General features: G+C 37.4%; 3 protein-coding genes across 3 annotated transcripts in view; 1 reads left to right on the top strand and 2 right to left on the bottom strand.

The window, feature by feature from the left end:
• Positions 1 to 145: 145 nt before the first annotated feature.
• LOC111801358 (fruit protein pKIWI502-like) lies at positions 146 to 5,178 on the bottom strand. Its single transcript, XM_023685329.1, has 5 exons — positions 4,421 to 5,178; positions 1,238 to 1,337; positions 1,057 to 1,152; positions 885 to 965; positions 146 to 687 (listed from the first exon to the last, which is right to left on the bottom strand). Exons 1-5 carry the CDS (start codon positions 4,990 to 4,992, stop codon positions 625 to 627), a joined length of 912 nt encoding a protein of 303 aa, XP_023541097.1. The 5' UTR covers positions 4,993 to 5,178; the 3' UTR covers positions 146 to 624.
• Positions 5,179 to 5,915: 737 nt separating this feature from the next.
• Positions 5,916 to 9,917, bottom strand: LOC111801357 (ATP synthase subunit beta, mitochondrial). The gene is made up of 9 exons (XM_023685327.1): positions 9,333 to 9,917; positions 8,517 to 8,592; positions 8,341 to 8,429; positions 8,124 to 8,241; positions 7,936 to 8,039; positions 7,678 to 7,836; positions 7,326 to 7,550; positions 6,934 to 7,245; positions 5,916 to 6,379 (listed from the first exon to the last, which is right to left on the bottom strand). Exons 1-9 carry the CDS (start codon positions 9,810 to 9,812, stop codon positions 6,266 to 6,268), a joined length of 1,677 nt encoding a protein of 558 aa, XP_023541095.1. The 5' UTR covers positions 9,813 to 9,917; the 3' UTR covers positions 5,916 to 6,265.
• A 2,885-nt stretch (positions 9,918 to 12,802) lies between these two features.
• Positions 12,803 to 17,842, top strand: part of LOC111801355 (protein DETOXIFICATION 12-like) — a 5,972-nt gene continuing 932 nt past the window's right edge. Inside the window, exons 1-6 of the mRNA XM_023685325.1 lie at positions 12,803 to 13,259; positions 14,078 to 14,622; positions 14,728 to 14,814; positions 14,926 to 14,982; positions 15,990 to 16,228; positions 16,554 to 16,759. Of these exons, the coding sequence (XP_023541093.1) occupies positions 13,005 to 13,259; positions 14,078 to 14,622; positions 14,728 to 14,814; positions 14,926 to 14,982; positions 15,990 to 16,228; positions 16,554 to 16,759 (1,389 nt within the window). The 5' untranslated portion in view covers positions 12,803 to 13,004. The remainder of the gene's footprint in view (positions 13,260 to 14,077; positions 14,623 to 14,727; positions 14,815 to 14,925; positions 14,983 to 15,989; positions 16,229 to 16,553; positions 16,760 to 17,842) is intronic.

Genomic DNA, 17,842 nt, shown 5'->3' with positions numbered 1-17,842 from the left:
CCACACCCGAATAAAGGGAACTTTTCGAAAAACCTTCCAGTGGAAGACCTAAGGATAAGAGACGAGATATTGGGCTAAGGAGATGGATCTTTTGTGTATAATCCTGCATAATCTCAAATGTTATCAGTTTCGGTGCGATACAATGCAAGCAAAAGTTAATAGATTCATGGAGATAACAGCATATAAGTTATCATGCTTACATATCCACCATTTGAGTCTCTAACAATTATTCCAATAATTACATATCCGATTAGACCAAGGTCGAGACAGGTCACATCTTACCTTACCCTCCATAGAAAACGCTAATGTCTTGATTTGACAACATTTAGGGTTTATGTTTAGGAATCACTTAATGCCTTGGGTGTTGAAAGTGGTTGGCAACCAAATAACATAAAAACAGTAGCAACAGACCAGCAAAATCACTCAATTTGAAATTGGCTAGGTATTAGCATCAGTCCTGAAAATTCTGGCATATATGTAGTGTTCATCTTCTAGTCCCTAAAATACATTTATTATGTAGTTCAAGCTGAGGTGCGTACCTTCATCAGTAGGGTGAAAAGATGAATATAAACATTCTTGGCCAAATTGATGCTACAACAACAATACTATACTCTGTTCGTTTGTTCAAAAATTCTTTAGTATCTTCTCACTAGAGACTCCATCTGCTAAAAGAATTGACGTAACTTCCTGTAAAGAAAGACAAGAAAAACGAAGCGCTTGCGTTAGAGATCATCTCTTTAGTCGAGCCGAGACATTACACAGAATGACTTGCGTTCAAAAGTATCAGATTTATGATTCAAGTTAGAAATCTTTTCAAGAATCATAGAACAATCCAGAGATAGCAATGAACTAAGGGGTGATAATAACCATGGCGCAGAGACTACCTCAGCCATCTGTTTCTGACCACAGAGTATGACACCAGTAGAGAGAGGGTCGAAGGCTTTCTTTGCTCTAGTGAAGGCAGCCTATAACAAGAACAAAAACATTTCGTTCCCATTAACAAAAATTCCTACGAGTTCAACAGAAGTAGGACGTCTAAGGTCAGACCACACCTACCTGGACATAGCCACTTTCACCAGTCCAATCATTTTCAGGTTCTGACAATACTGGCACAACCTTAATTCCAGAAGACTCCCAATCTTTAAATCTATCCTATAAAAGGAAGAAACAAATGAATTTCATAGATCTTGTTGGGTAGATGGTAAGCTGCAATGCAAGAAGCAAATACTGACTAAACCTGATAAGCCATCCTTTTGAGGTTTCTTGCCCCATAATATAGCCTCACATCAGACCTTTTAATCGCCCCGAAGCCCGACTCGATTAGAGATCGTATTGGACTAAACAAAAATAGACAAGTAAACAGTTAGACCAGTAAAGCAAATGAAAAAGTAAACAAACTGAAGTTAGTTCCTACTATTGACGGATCAATATTGTTCACAAAAAAATATACCGAAGTTCTTGAGGTGTGGAATAACTGGCACATTGAGCAGCAAATGAGTGTATCAACACTCACGTTGTATGTGTGATTGTGTACTTGAAAACGTTAAAATAAACAATGAAGTAGGAGAAGCAGTAGAGTGAATGGTTCGATAAGGATTGGTTACAAATGAAATGCTAGACCTACAACACCATCTTATCCTATAGCTAAGGAATGCACCACCAGGGTACTGGGCCTATAAAGATTATGAAAAACTAGACTAATAACCATGTCACGTCCTATACTTCAGAATCCAATTACCAACTAACAAAATATAGTATCTCAATGTCTTCAGCCAAAGTATGAGATCCCAAATCAATTGGGGAGGAGAACGAAACATTCTTTATAAGGGGTGTGGAAAACTCTTCCTAGCGGACGCGTTTTAAAAACCTTGAGGGGAAGCCCGAAAGGAAAAGCTCAAAGTGGACAATATCTGCTAGAGGTGAATTTGGGATATTACAAATGGTATCAGAGCCAGACACTATGCGATGTGCCAGCGAGGAAGTTGAGCTCCGAAGGGGGATGGACAAGAGACAGTGCGCCAGCAAGGACGTTGGACCCCAAAGGGAGGTGGGATTGGGGGGTCCCACATCGATTAGAGAAGAAAACGATTGCCAGCGAGGACGCTGGGCCCCGAAGGGGGTGGACTGTGAGATCCCACGTCGGTTGGGGAGGGAACAAAGCATTCGGGTGTGGAAACCTCTCCTTAGCATATGCATTTTAAAAATCTTGAGGGGAAGCACGAAAGAAAAAGCTCAAATAGGACAATATCTGATAACGGTGGGCTAGGGCTGTTATACAAAGTCCGCAAAATACAAGTCGGTTGTGTCCAAGTGATCATTTAGTTTATCAGAAGGAAAATAATTAACAGGAACATCATAAATGTAGCTTTTTTTTTTCTTTTTTCTTTTTTTTTTTGAGAAGTATAGAAGGGTTATTTAAAGGTTCATACAAAGAGGAAATATCCAAGATATATAACAAATTCAACCACTGAGAAGTCACTACGAAAACAGAAACCAAATAAGGTTATAAACTGTGACAATCCCCCGTTTCCTATTCTTGGGAAGGGGCAGACAGAGGTAATGTTGGAATCTACCAGAATCCCTAACAAGGACAACAACGAGGCATTGAAGAGGGAATCTATCCACCTAGTCACATTTACAGCCCTGACTTCTAACTTCACTGAATTGATAATCCACAATGTTTCTAATCTAAATACATAAGATCTCACGAATTGAGTACTAAACACACTTAACTTTAGAGTTCCTATGATTGAGCCACCAAAAAGAAAAGTGCACTTTGATGATACAAGTAATCATTTTTAGTTCTTTTAAGCATTTCTTAACCATCATATCCTTAGAATCACTCTCATTCTAATCTGGTCTCGGTTCCTTCACGTATCCCTCTTTTAATTGGGTGTCACAATGATAATAATTTCGGTGAAGTGAACTCTGCACAGCAGCAAAGTTTAGACACATTCAAACTACTTAATTTGAACAATCTTTGAGACAAAATTGATCTTGACCTCATCTCAAACATATACTCCCTTTACACAAGAAACCGTACGCTGCATCAATGTCTTTAGAGTTTAGACAGTCTGCCACATTGAATCGTGATTCTGTTAGTGAGGAAGACAGAGAAATATTTACATGTAAAATCTCCTGAGATTCCAAATTCCTGTGTTTCCCATCAACTAGCAGGCCGTTCTTTAGGCTTTTCAATAATCTCCAATAGATCTAATCCTTGTTACAACTGTTAAACGAAGACGACTCTCCAATAGATCTAATCCTTGTTATAACTGTTAGACGAACACGACTCTCCACAATGGTATGATATTGTCCACTTTGAACATAAGCTCTCATGGCTTTGCTTTGGGCTTCCCCAAAAGGCCTCATCCTGATGGAGTTAGTATTCCTCACTTATAAACCCATCATCATTCCTTAAATTAGCCGAGGTGGGACTTTCATTATCCAACAATAACTATATCTTTCGTACTAAAACGATCTTAAGATTTTGAATATAAGATGATACTATAAAGGGAGATTCTTTGAGTGTTTATGTTAGCTTCTGATAAATTTCTTCAATCTTGCTTGTAGTTATCCACAATGTAGTTGTTTGTTTCTCTTTTGATTAAACTTCTATCTTCGATACCTTTTTCTTCTTCTCTTCTTTTTCATCTTCTTTTTCATATGAATGTAACAGCTTATTCTAAGCCAAGCGCGATCTAAGCAAGCGCCTCCGCAAGCACTCTTGCAATAGGAGAATACGCTTTTCATTCACAACTCTAGTGGACAGAGACAAACAACTACTATCGGATTCAATTGATCCAGCCTTATGAGGTGCCTTAGTGCGCTAGGTGGTAGTTCAGCTGTAAGCGTCAACCAGTCGAAAGGAGAACTCATAGCAGGGGAGGAAGCCATTTCAAGGGAGAGAAAGCCAGATAATGAAGGGACTTTTGTATAGTTGATTATGAAGAAGTCACAAGAGGAGAGGAAAAGAAGAACAGGAAGGCGAATCCAAATTGAGAATCAATAGAAAAAGAAAGAACGAGCTACACATTTCAGACATATAAACAATGCAAAACATGAACCGCTCTCATTTTTTACATACTTTTGTCCAGGAACCTGATCAACATCTGAGTTCCAAGCAAAGAAACTACTATCACAAACTGCCTTTAATGGTTGTTCTACTCAAACCTTCCCTTCCCTTAATCAACCACGTTTAGCTCTTCGCTTTCTGCTTTCTACACCAGGAGCTAAAGCTAAAGGATACAAATTCAATATATAATCTTGCTATGCCTGTATGCATTCGAGTTTCAGAATCTTCTGAGTCCAATTCGTTCTTAACTACAAATTTAACATAGAACCTACAACTAGAAAGCAAGGCATGGGGAAAAGCGAAGCTTAAGAGATTAAACTTCTGCAACGAGAATAAGTGGCGCACCTGATTGCAGATCCAGTGGCAAAAATGAAAACGGTTGGGTAATTCTGCGGCGGCGCGATTTGATCGACGTCGAATCCGCTTCCCATGACCTGATTGAGTTGCACGACATCTCCTTTCTTTAATCCACATAAAAGCTCAGCGATCGATCCCTCCACGTTTTTCACCAGGAACTGAAACACGCCTTCCGAAGACGCAAGAGATGGAGGAGACGCGATGGCTAGGAACGTCGGTTTCTCCACGTCAGGGACACGAAGCTGCAGGTACTGACCAGCACGCGTGTGTGAAGCAACGAGGTCCGGCGCGTCGGACACGTCTATGGAAGCGTGGAAGAGAGACTCGGCAGCAGGCTCGACTTCGACGAGAGGAGCTTGGGTCCAAGAAGCAGTATCCTGGCGTACGGCTGCAGCAGCAGCAGTGGCGAATCGTCTGGGAGGTTGAGGGATGTTGAATCTAAGACGGCCGGGTCTCAGGCGGCGGAGGAGAGACATGGAAGAATGGGGAGGAGGAAAGAGAGCATGGGGAAGAGAAGAGGAAGCGGAAAGGGAAAGAGTTGAGGAAATGGAGATCGACATGGACACGGAGCTTTGTTATAATTTGGAGTTTGGGCGTTAATGGCGGGGAAGGGACAAAGCTGACCGGTAACTTCGGCGGGAAGGTAGGTTGCGATGGGTGGCGATTGGATAAAACGCGCCGCTAAAAGCAATAATCGAGTGGGGGCGAACTTATTTGAAGTTACACGTGGCGAGATATGAGACGATGTTGGATCGATCGCCTTGGTTTGGAGCATTCTCGGGCGTTTGATATGAAAATTGAAAGGTACGAAAGTAGGTTTTAATTTTTTTATTTAAAAAATATTAATATAGTTTTTCCTATTTTAATATTTTCATATCACTCACAGTTTATATTGTAAAACAAATTTGTAGATTTAAAAAAAAAAAAAGTAAATTACAAAAGGTATATTATATTTTATATTTTATATTGAATATATTTCTTCACCAATCATTTCTGAAAAAAAGGTATATTATATTTTAAATTTTATATTTTATATTGAATATATTTCAAGGATAAGTTGACAAATTAAAAGGGGTAGAGAAAGAAAAAATCAATTTGTGAATCAAATTCAAAAAAATTTACCAAATAATTTAAAAACTCTAAAGTTTTAGTTTTTAAAAACGTTACTTGTAATTAAAATATTTAATTAAGAATGATGAAATTAACGGACAAAAAAAATATATTAAAACTTTACCCAAATTGAGGAAGTTTAATTTCCAAAAAAAATAAGNCAAATAAATAAATGCAGGTTCTCGAGAAATGAAAGAAACCAGTGATGATTACTCGTCCCTTATCTCCACATCGTTAAGACGAGAAGCAGAAGAGGCTTCTCCATCTACACCTCATAGACATAGCAATGATCCTCATACCTATCCAACTTCGAACTATCAAGCAATTTGATAGACTAAAAAGGAGTTTTCAAAGAAAAAGATGAGGAATTGTATTATATAAAAGAAGGGATTTGATAATAAGGTAAAAGAAGTTGTTGTGAAAAGGGAAAAATTGTACATGTCCTGTCCTGTCCTGTCCTGTTTCCTCCCACCTTATTGAAGAAAAAAAAACAGACACAAGAAAAGCAATGGTGGGAGGGGGCGGAGGAAGAAGGCCGACGGCAAGGCCGGTGGAGATAAACCCTCTCTTTCAGACTAAAACATCAAAGCAGATCTCTGGTTCCGTTACACCGCGCAACAAAAAAGAAAAAAAAATTTGAAAATGCCTCTCTGTTGCTGGCATCGCCAACACATCATCTAAATTATTAATTTTCATAATTATCAAAGGAAAAAACAGAGTCAACTACGCAGCAGATTCCCTCGCAATCTTCTCTGCTTTGGCTATCACTTCCTCAATTCCTCCGACCATGTAAAATGATTGCTCTGAAAGATCGTCGTACTTTCCATCCAACACACCCTATATTCATTCAAACAAACAACAGTAATAAACCCATTATTAGTTCTTAGTTTATATAAACTAGTTTGTTCTTAGTTTATATAAACTATTTTCGCATCAAACTGAACACGACTCTCCACTTTGAACATAAGCTCTCATGGTTTGGTTTTGGGCAAGCCTTGGGCCTCATACCAATGGAGATAGTATTCCTTGATTATAAAAACTCATAATCGTGGGACTTTCATCCAACATTTCCCCTCTAAATTGGCGAGGCTCACAATACTTTGTTCGACGTTTGAGGAACATTTCCCCTTAATCGAGCCTCCTTTTCTTTTGGAGTCTTAGTCATTTTTTACTGAGGCTCACAATACTAAGTCCATGTTAGATGAACACGACTCTCCACAATGGTATGATATTGTCCACTTTGAGCATATGCTCTCGTGGCTTGTGAGAGGGGATTGCATGATTCAGCTGGGTGAGATCATTTTTTTTTTTATCATGTTATTGAAAACTAAATGAAAGAATCCTCTCCGCAAATAAAGACTAAACAAGGATTGATTGATTCTGAAGGTTACCTGGAAGCTGGTGATACTCTCTTTCAAGTCGACGTATTTTCCAGGAGCACCCGTGAAAACTTCTGCAACGTGGAAAGGCTGACTCAAGAACCTTTGGATCTTACGTGCACGTGCAACCGTCAACTTGTCATCTTCACTAAGCTCATCCATACCCAAAATGGCAATGATATCTTGCAAGTTCTTGTAGTTTTGAAGGACTTTTTGTACTCCACGAGCAGTATTGTAGTGATCCTCTCCCAAAATGTGAGGAGAAAGCATACGAGATGTAGAGTCCAATGGATCGACAGCAGGATAAATACCAAGCTCAGAGATCTGTTTACATGAAATGAGTCAGATAAAAAGGGATTAAAATTTAGCGTACGAAACCATCTCGGAAATGGAAGGGATTGCACCTGTCGTGACAGCACAGTTGTGGCATCCAAGTGAGCAAATGTGGTAGCAGGAGCAGGATCTGTCAAGTCATCAGCAGGCACGTAGATAGCTTGAACTGAAGTGATAGAACCTTTCTTTGTGGTTGTGATACGCTCTTGAAGGCCTCCAAGATCAGTTGCCAAGGTTGGTTGGTAACCGACAGCAGATGGGATACGTCCGAGCAAAGCAGACACCTCTGAGTTAGCCTGTGAGCCAGAAGAAAAAGAAACGTTATAACAAGACAAGATATTGATAAGAATCTCAACATGTCAATGGCACGGCTGGATCTTGATGAAACAGGCAATGGATAAGATCCTCGGTAGGCAAGCTTACCTGGGTAAAACGGAAAATGTTGTCAATGAAGAGAAGCACGTCTTGCCCTTCAGCATCACGGAAGTGCTCAGCCACAGTAAGTCCAGTAAGACCAACACGAGCACGAGCACCTGGGGGCTCATTCATTTGACCGTAGACAAGGGCACACTTGCTTTCAGCCTAATAAAGAAAAAGTACAATTACTCATTTATGTAGGAAAGAAAATCAGGGAAAAGAAAGGGAGATGAAGAAATTCATCGTGATCAAAGCCATTGATACCTGCTTGTCACCTAGCTTAATCACACCACTTTCAATCATTTCCCTGTACAAGTCATTGCCCTCACGAGTTCGTTCCCCGACACCAGCAAACACAGAGAAACCACCTGATCAAAGGAGAACATTAAGCGCTAAATGAACGAAAATAGACGTAGTAAAGCATTATATGGAAAGTATTTCACAAAACAAACCATGAGCTTTAGCGACATTGTTAATAAGTTCCATAATGAGCACAGTTTTTCCTACACCAGCACCACCAAACAGCCCAATCTTTCCACCTCTTTGGTATGGTGCAAGAAGGTCAACAACCTATAACCAACAAGCAGTATACATGACATAATTGCACACGAGCGACATTTGTAAAGTCATCCAAGTATAACATAGACTAATCTAAATTCATCATTGTACCTTGATTCCAGTGACAAGAATCTGCTGTTCAGTTGCCTGCTCAACAAATGCTGGAGCTTCTCTATGAATCGGAAGGAAGTGGTCGGTCTCTGTTAAAACACCACATAGTTATTAATCTTCTATGCCAAACCCAAATGAATAACTACAATTCTTTGCGTGATTTCATTAGTTCTTACTAATATCGCCTCTCTCGTCAATGGGTTCTCCAATAACGTTTATGATACGTCCAAGAGTAGCCCTACCAACAGGCACCTGTCAAGTTTTTAAAAATTAGTAAAGAAAAACTTTTGAAATATGAAGAAAATGAAGGGCTAAAAACATAAACAACCAATAAAGAAATTGCCCAAAAGGTAAAACGTAAAATATAATATGGAAACAGGAGCTAAATATCATAAACGCATGGCTTTTTGATCAGTGGAAGAGCCAATCAAACTCAAAAACGTGCAGAAGCTGCAACAGTCAACAGAAACATACAAAAGTAGATGAACACACTGCGCTCTACCAATCCACCATTTAAAAAAATGGTCAAATGGATCACGAAATTTGATATAAATTAGATGACGTTGAAATCTCATCTATTAAGCATCAGCCTATTCTAAAACTAAAATATATCACATAAGAACAGGTCTATAGAAGACTTTCTATACACTGACGTTATCATGTCGAGAAGAAATCAGTCGATCACAAACTCAGTCATAACTTAATTACTGGATTGCAATTACCTAAAACTTCCATCCATATCCACTTATCCAGCTAAATTTCGCTACATAAATCATGCGTTGCTTATAAATTCACAGACAATGAAATGATAACAAGTGGATCTGAGGATATCATTGATCACCAACTCCACGTCATGCGAACAGAAACCAATTTCAATTCATTCATACCAACACCGATATAACGATACAACAAAAAGTCAAAACGTAAATAAACAACAAAGCGCCATTAAACCTAATCAAATCGGTAGCGATTATGCAAATACCAAAACTTACAGTGATAGGAGAACCAGTATTGAGCACGCGCTGTCCTCTAACAAGCCCTTCAGTTCCATCCATGGCAATAGTCCGAACCATATTCTCCCCCAAATGCTGAGCGACCTCGAGCACCAAACGGATCGAGTTGTCAAGAACCTCAAGAGCAGTAAGAATAGGCGGCAATCCTTCATCGAATCTCACATCGACAACGGCACCGATCACCTGACACACCTGTCCAACCGCACCGGCACCAGTAAACTCATCGGTGATCTTTCCTCCATTTCCAACATCCTTCGCCGGAGGCGAAGGTGTCGGAGGCGCAGCCGCCGCAGCAGAAGTCGCATACTCAGCAACGCGATTGAGAATATACCCGTAAGGAGAAGCACGCGACGTTGTGGTGGGTGAAATTCTTGGATTGGGATTCGAGAACGGAGATCTGGAGGAAGCTCTACGAGCGGAGGATCTGAGAAGAGAGGAGAGAAGTCTGCGTGAAGCCATCGCTAGGGCTTCAGAGAGTTGAGGAGTGAGAAAGAAAGGAGAGAGACAAAGAGAGCTTCAGGGCTTCGATCGAGTTACTGGCTTTATGGTGTTCCGCTCCATCAATGGTCGCCAAGCCCAAAATTGGAATATTATTTTTGTTAATTTTTATTTATTTTTTACTTTTTCTTTCTCGCGTTAAAATTGCCTCTTTATAGGAACCATACGAGGCTTTACCAGAAAAGTGCGGACAATCATCGAAACGGTGTCGTTTTCTATCTTTTCCGTTTGAATTAGGTTTACCTGATGACGTGTCGGTTTATGTGTCCACTAAACCAGGGAACTGCAACTATAAGTCAAAACTCTCACTGGGCTGAACTTTTGGCCCACTAGGGCCCATTGAGGCCCATTGGGCTATGGCGTTGAAAGAGAAAAATATAAATAAATAATTAATTAATTATGATTTTTTTTAGAGATAATTTAAATAAATTTAAAAAAAATATAGGTTTTAATAGACGCAATTTTATAAACTTAAAAATTTATAGAACAAATTTGATATTTAACCAAAATTTAATATATTCCTTAACTATAAGAGTATTATTAAGATTAAACTTTTAATTAAACAAGTATATGTCCCACGTTCGTTGGGGATGAGAACAAACCACACAATGTGGAAACATTACCCTAGCAGACTCATTTTAATGCATTGAGGGGATGATTGAAAGGGAAAACCCAAAGAAGACAATATCTGCTAGCGGTGAATCTAGGCTGTTACAAATGACATCAGAGCTAGACACAGAACTATGTGCCAATTTTTTCGGTGTTCCCTGAAGAGGGTAGACACGAGGCGCTGTGCCAGTAAGGACACTGGGCTCCGGAGGGGTGGATTGTGATGTCCCACATTAGTTGGGAGGAGAACAGTGGTAGTGTGCCAGTAAGGACACTGGCCCCAAAGGGAGTGGATTGTAACGTCTCGGGAGGAGAATAGTGGATTGTGATGTGCCACATTGGTTGGGAGGAGAACAAAATACCATTGAGACGCGTTTTAAAGCCTTGAAGGGAAGCCGGAAAGGGAAAGCGAATTAAAAAAATAACAAATTAATTAACAAAAAAATTAAAATTATATTATTAACTTTGAGCCAAAATTATTGAAAGCCACCACCACCATGCATGGTCTTTATCCGACACCGAGGTCGCTTACCTGGTCGTCGTCTTCGGCTTTTAAATTTTTATTTTTCCTTAAAATAAATAAATAAATTCCAACTATTCAACAATTATTATTTTTTTTTTTTTTTGACCCTCCTTTGAGTTCGTAATTCCACGTAGGATGCTGACGTGTTTAGCCGTCCACATTAAAAAAATTTATTGCCTCTTTAGCAATTTGTCTAATAAATTTGTGTTATTCACGTAAATGTAAACAATAAGAAATAAAGTAAAAAATAAAATTGACATTTTGTTTTTGGTATATATATTAATATTAAATATTAATAATAAAACGGTTAAATTATATAAAATACTCGTAAACTTTGGAATAAGTTTAATTCGGTTTCTCGAATGAAAAAATTTTATATTTATTTTAAAATTTGTTTCCAAAATTAATCAGAGATTTTTGTTTAAAGTATACGTTCAATTATTTACCACATAAATTAACGAGATAGTTAATATTTATAAATTAATTATGTTAATATATTTAATGATAATTTATGTTCAATTTTTTACGTATAATTTCCATTAATGTGGGAGAGAACGAGGATACAAAATTAGTTAGGTAAACGGGATTTATTCCTACCTGTAATTATATTTTATCTAAGCCGTTGTATTGCATTTCTTGCATGCTAGCTTATAACAATATTTTTTTCAACGTGGTTTTCAATTTTTTTTTTTAAATTTATCTGTCCCATTTTCTAAAACTTTATTATAAAAATTGGACTAAAGACTCGGGTATACGTTCTATGGTCAATGATTACCTGAATTTGAATTGACCGACTTACCTAGTTAAAAGCGTATCTACAGAAAAGTTGTGCTTACTAAGAGATTCTTGTAGCTTTGTCTGCCGCCCTTCGGTGGTATAGTAGTCTCGATAGCAAAGCAGCCTTCGGCCCCTTTGCTTAGTAAGCCATCGAGCCTCTACAGAATTTCGCTCGCCCTAGTCCTTAGTAGCGTTGACAAAGGAGAACAGCCCCCCTGTTGTTGATAGATAGAGAGCTTGATTCTCGTCATTGAAAGTAGTGAGATCTACATATTTCTTTGATATTGGATGAGCGCCCGTACTATGATCGCTCGGGCGACATGGCCCCACACGCTACACAGAAGAATCATTGTTATGCGGTCGGTAAACTCGTTTTGCATTGCAGGCAGCCTATCAAATCATCAAAATCGTGGTCCTAGCTTTCCTACGTGGTTGTTGTACCAATACAACTTTAATTTTTGTACTATTTGGGTTGCTGGAGTGCTGACGTGGATTTTTCCAAAAATAAATAACACTATTTTCTTAATTTCATGGTTATTTAGTGNAAAAAAAAATATATATATATATATATATATATATATATTATTTAAAAAAATATTAAATAAAGCTTCTAAACTTTTTACAAACATTTAAAATATGATTTATTTTAATCGTTTAATTTTTTTTTATTAATATTTTATTAAAAAGTATTTTCATCCGAGGTTATTTGGAATATTTTAAAAAAATNAAATATATATATATATATATATATATATATATTATTTAAAAAAATATTAAATAAAGCTTCTAAACTTTTTACAAACATTTAAAATATGATTTATTTTAATCGTTTAATTTTTTTTTATTAATATTTTATTAAAAAGTATTTTCATCCGAGGTTATTTGGAATATTTTAAAAAAATATATAAAATATAAATTAATAAGATAATATTGATTTTTTTTTTAAAATATAAAATTTATGGATATTTTGATAATTTAATGGAAATTATTTATCTTAGTTCATAAATTATATATCTTTCTATTTCTGTTCAATTTACGGTAGGACGCTTCATTTCCGGTGGATTACTTGATTCGTGGCGGAATATTAATTTTATTTATTTATTTAATTAATTTTGTTGTTAATCATGGCGGTGAGGAATGAGGAAGAAGCCATGCAATTTGGAAGTCTCTAAAACTGGGAGGTCAGTGGCGATCGAGAAATCGAGGATCGTAGTGGAAGTTTGAGAATTCATCCATCGGGCTTGATGGAGAACGGGAAGCAAGGCGCCGTGGAAGAGATTTTGCTGCCGAAGCAGAAGGAAAGCAATCTCTCGAGGGAAGCTTTTCTTGAAGAGGTGAAGAGAGTGGGATTCTTGGCGGCGCCGATGGTTGCCGTGACTTTGTCGCAGTTTTTGTTGCAGATGGTGACGATGATGATGGTCGGTCATCTCGGAGAACTTGCTCTCTCCAGCAGCGCCGTAGCCATTTCCATTTCTGGAGTTACAGGCTTCAGTGTTCTCGTGAGTAATGATATTTTGTTTCGTTCTACGTTTTATTCTGTGAAGATTCTTTATGTACCTTTCCATCTGTTGGTACAGGGTTCAGGTAAATTAGCGATTATATAGTTTAGAGGATAAGGCTTAATCTCTTGATTCTCGTCATTGAAAGTATATCCGTTCGCATGCGTTTCGTTTTTCCTTTGCTTTTTGTTTTTGTTTTGTTTCTTTGACGGTATTTTTTTTGTTTGTTTTCTTCTACCTTTCGTTGAATCAAAGAATTATTGTCGGAGAGGATGGATCTGAGCAATTTGTCTTTTGTCGAATTTGAATATCTTTTTCGCAACCCTACCAACATTGGGGATAAAATGCAGGACTCATCTCAACCCTTCGATTAAGGTTTATCTTCAAGAAAATAATCATATTGAACAATTTTCATAAGTCTATTCAGCATGGATAAACATACCTGCAAGAATGATTCTAAGTTAGCAATTAGAACTGCGGACTGAGGTTTTTGAACATTGATGCCATTCTGTTTGCCTTTTTTCTGTTTTCATTTAAGAATGGATTCAACCCACATTATTGCTGGAACAAGCCATTGTCATACTGTATCAATGTCAATGTTTCTTATGGCTAGCATAAACGTAGGCCTGAAATTTGAAATTACAAGTACGTCGAAGACTACTAAAAATGCTCTGTCCGAATACTAATGTCGAATCCCATGTTATATACCCAATAAAGTTAGTCAACTTCAAATGTAACTTTCTTAGCCAAGTTATCATGCTAAATTCGTTTGTTCTTGTTCCAATAACTGGCTGGACTTTTACCTTGTTAAAAAACAGTTGGGCTTGTCCAGCGCCCTCGAAACTCTATGTGGACAAGCTTATGGAGCTCGGCAATATCATAAACTTGGAACTCAGACCTACACTGCTATATTTTGCATCTTCTTATTTTCCATTCCTATATCCCTATCATGGATTTTCTTGGAAAAGCTACTTATTTTCTTCGGTCAAGATCCTCGGATTTCGCACGAAGCTGGGAAGTTCATTGTTTGGCTGATTCCTGCGCTCTTTGCTTGTGCATTTCTTCAACCATTGGTGAGATATTTCCAGGCACAAAGTTTAGTAATCCCCATGGTCATTTGTTCTTCTATCACTCTCTCCTTCCACGTACCATTTTGTTGGTTCATGGTGTACAAGGCTGAACTCAGAAATCTGGGAGGAGCATTAGCTATGAGTTTGTCATATTGGCTGAACGTGATTTTGCTAGCATTATACATGATATTTTCACCTAAGTGTGCGACAACCCGTGGAGTCATTTCTATGGAGATGTTTCGAGGAATTCAGGAGTTCTTTAGCTTGGCAATTCCTTCTGCGGTGATGGTTTGGTGATTTATTATCTGTCTTTTTCTGTTTCTTAAGTCTTGAATCATAGCATCTTTTTACTTTGAACATTTTTTTCATAAATAATAGTTTAATGTCTATTGTTGCAGCCTCGAATGGTGGTCATTTGAGCTGCTTATCTTACTTTCAGGGTTGTTACCTAATCCGGAGCTTGAAACTTCAGTTTTATCTGTTTGGTATGTCTGCTCTTATCACATAGTGAATACAGAAATGTTGCTAAATTTCTTCTGTAAGCTTCGGGTTACTAGACAGAAAGCAATATATTCACAGTTGCCTCTTTTTAACAGTCTCAATACAATTGCTACACTTTATTCGATACCATATGGACTTGGTGCTGCAGGAAGGTATGCTATAGAGATGTGGACATGTGATTAACTGTTTGCATTTATAGATCCGTACTTCAGCTATTAATGATATTATCCATTAAATGATGTTGTTACTTGATAAGTAAGTCTTTGGATCATTAGCTAGTTGAAATTGTAGCATTTGACTTTCATGAGATTGAGTAACAAGACAACTAATATTATTGACTAAACTGCTTACTTATCTGTTTACACAATATGAAGTGATCTAAGTAATTGCTAGAATAACCAGATAGCATAGTAACTAGATTTTGATTCCTTTGTTAATTTTTTTTCTTTGACGTAACAGAGTATCTTTTTCCAGTCTCATAAGAGTTATGTGATTTATACTTGACATAAATGATAAAAAGGAATCTTTCATAAAAGGTATTCGCAGTTTAGGGGTCCAAGCCTTGAAATGAAAGGTTCAGGATTGATCTTATCAGCAGAAAACTAAAAAAGAAAATCAGACTTTGAAAGGATATTAGATATTCAATTGAGTATTTATATTTTTCTTAATAAGAAGCACAAACACTTTAGTTTGGCTTGTGTGTCTGCGTTTGACGTGACACTCCGACTCTTGGACATGTATCAGACACTTATTAGCACAATATATGTGTTAGACATTGGTTGTATAAATTCAATATATGTTCAACATTTGTTGATGCATATCAAACACGTTTTGAGACAGAAATACATCAAAATCATATTCTTGAGCATATAAATGTACAAACTCATGGACTTAAATTTTCTTCTAATATAAAAATGATAATATTTTTTAAAAATGTGTACTTTATAAATGTTTTTTTGTTGGGTCTGGGCTTTAGATCTTTACAAGGCGATGTGTCACAGATTTTGTGACGTGTCGTTTCTGTGTCTCATATCTGATTTTGTACTCCATAATTTTCTTAGCTTAATTTACCATCAAATTTATATCATTTATTATCTTCCCGAAAAGTAGGAGAATCCATCCTTCTGTGATACATTTTCATTAATTGTTGATGCCACAGCACAAGAGTCTCCAATGAACTAGGTGCTGGGAATCCGCAAGCAGCTCGTCGGGCAACAAGCGTTGCTATATTCCTCGGCGTTGTGGAAACCTCAATATTGACCTCAACCCTTTTTGCTCTTCGTCGTGTCTTTGGTTATGCTTTTAGCAATGAGAAGGATGTTGTGGATTATGTGGCCTCCATGGCACCTCTGGTTTGCTTATCCGTGATATTCGACAGCATCCAGGGAGTCCTTTCAGGTTAAGCATCTCTACTATAAAAAACTAAATGCTTCGGTGAAATGTTATCAGATTCAGATAAAATTACTACTAGTTTTAAAAGTTAATATTTGTTAAAAAGGATACCTAAATTCATGTTAGCTTATAATGCTCTACAGTCCTTTTGAGTAGAGCTAGATTTAATTTTGGTCTAGACTTGACAAGTGAACAATTCATCATGAAGCAAGCGACAGTTGACAGTGTGGAGAGTTGATCTGAAAATTATTCAATTCTGGTCAAATATGTTCATCTGTACTTATTTCGAGTACAAGTAGTTGCAAAGTTGAAATGTCGTTTACTTAACCAGGCGTTGCTAGAGGATGTGGATGGCAGCACATTGGTGCTTATGTAAACTTGGGGGCCTTCTATCTTTGTGGGGTTCCAGTTGCTGCAATTCTTGCTTTCTTGGTGCACCTGAGAGGAAGAGGCCTTTGGATTGGTATACAAACTGGGGCTTTTGTGCAAACGGCGTTGCTCTCCTTCATTACCAGTCGGATAAATTGGGAAGAACAGGTACGTCTCTCTCACCTCAACTCTCTGCTCTAATTACTGATGAGGGCCTTGTTTTTTTTAGATTTACGGTATCATTAATAGTTTGGATAGGTCAAATTATGTCATCTCTATTATTTTTTTCTTACAATTTTCCAACACTAATTACTGACGAGTATTCTGTTTCTTAGATTTATGGCATCATTAATAGTTTTAAAGGCCAAATCTAGTTATCTTAATTATTATTGTTCCTACTATTTTCTAAATTAATGACTTGAAGATTGGTGATGGAATCTTCTAAATTTGAAGACATTTGGGTAGCATCTTTAGCCATTCATTAATGAGGCAGCTTGAGCTTGGACACTATATAATTATATAGCTACTGTTTGCCATTGAAAAAGTTCTGGATAATTAATATTTAGATTGACGAAAAATCATGAATGAAAACATTTCGAGTAGAAAGTGTTAGAAATCACGACTCTCCACAATGGTATGATATTGTCCACTTTGAGTATAAGCTCTCATGACTTTGCTTTGGGCTTCTCTAAAAAAGCCTCATACCAATGGAGATAGTATTCCTCACTAAATTAACCAACGTGGAACTCACTCCCAATAATCCTCAATCCTCAACCGAAAGGAGGTATAGGTTGCAGACTTGCAGTAGGTTTGTCAGTAAATAATAAATGGGAAGCCACTAGAAAGCAGGAAGCTACTAGTAAATGAAGGCCAAGAAATCCATGGTGCAAAGAGGTAGTTCAAGCCTTAAATAGGAGAGAGAACAAAGGTGTTGCTTGTCCTGATGTGTAGGTGGCATACTTCATAATTTATCAATGAACTTCGAAAATAAGCCACCAGAAAGCAGGAAGCTATTAGGGTGTGTGTCAAAATGTCTCTCAAATCAATTAATCAATGGAGGCATTATATTTCTTTTGCCAAATCTCTTAAGCCCTCAAATGTCCTACTTCGAAGCACTTCTTATGAACATAATTTAACATGAGTTAAAAGACCATTTGTTTCCTGTACTTTGAAATGTCAAATTTAGTCTGTACTTTTAATAATAAAATTAGTTCTTACACTATGTTTATTGTTACATTGTCCCCCCCCCCC

The sequence above is a fragment of the Cucurbita pepo genome, chromosome LG09 (assembly GCF_002806865.2).
Source record: "Cucurbita pepo subsp. pepo cultivar mu-cu-16 chromosome LG09, ASM280686v2, whole genome shotgun sequence".
Taxonomy (NCBI): Eukaryota; Viridiplantae; Streptophyta; class Magnoliopsida; order Cucurbitales; family Cucurbitaceae; genus Cucurbita; species Cucurbita pepo.
Note: the sequence above shows the minus strand (reverse complement) of the source record. Positions and strands in the feature narration are given on the sequence as shown.

Coding starts and splice junctions, on each gene's coding strand:
- LOC111801357 (XM_023685327.1), bottom strand. CDS start 9,812: ATGGCTTCACGCAGACTTCTCTCCTCTCTTCTCAGATCCTCCGCTCGT. Junction 8,242..8,340: donor TTCTTGTCACTGGAATCAAG/GTACAATGATGA, acceptor TGTTGGTTATAG/GTTGTTGACCTTCTTGCACC. Junction 7,551..7,677: donor ACATTTTCCGTTTTACCCAG/GTAAGCTTGCCT, acceptor TCTGGCTCACAG/GCTAACTCAGAGGTGTCTGC.
- LOC111801358 (XM_023685329.1), bottom strand. CDS start 4,992: ATGTCGATCTCCATTTCCTCAACTCTTTCCCTTTCCGCTTCCTCTTCT. Junction 1,338..4,420: donor GCCACTGGATCTGCAATCAG/GTGCGCCACTTA, acceptor ATTTTTGTTTAG/TCCAATACGATCTCTAATCG. Junction 966..1,056: donor GTGAAAGTGGCTATGTCCAG/GTAGGTGTGGTC, acceptor TTCTTGTTATAG/GCTGCCTTCACTAGAGCAAA.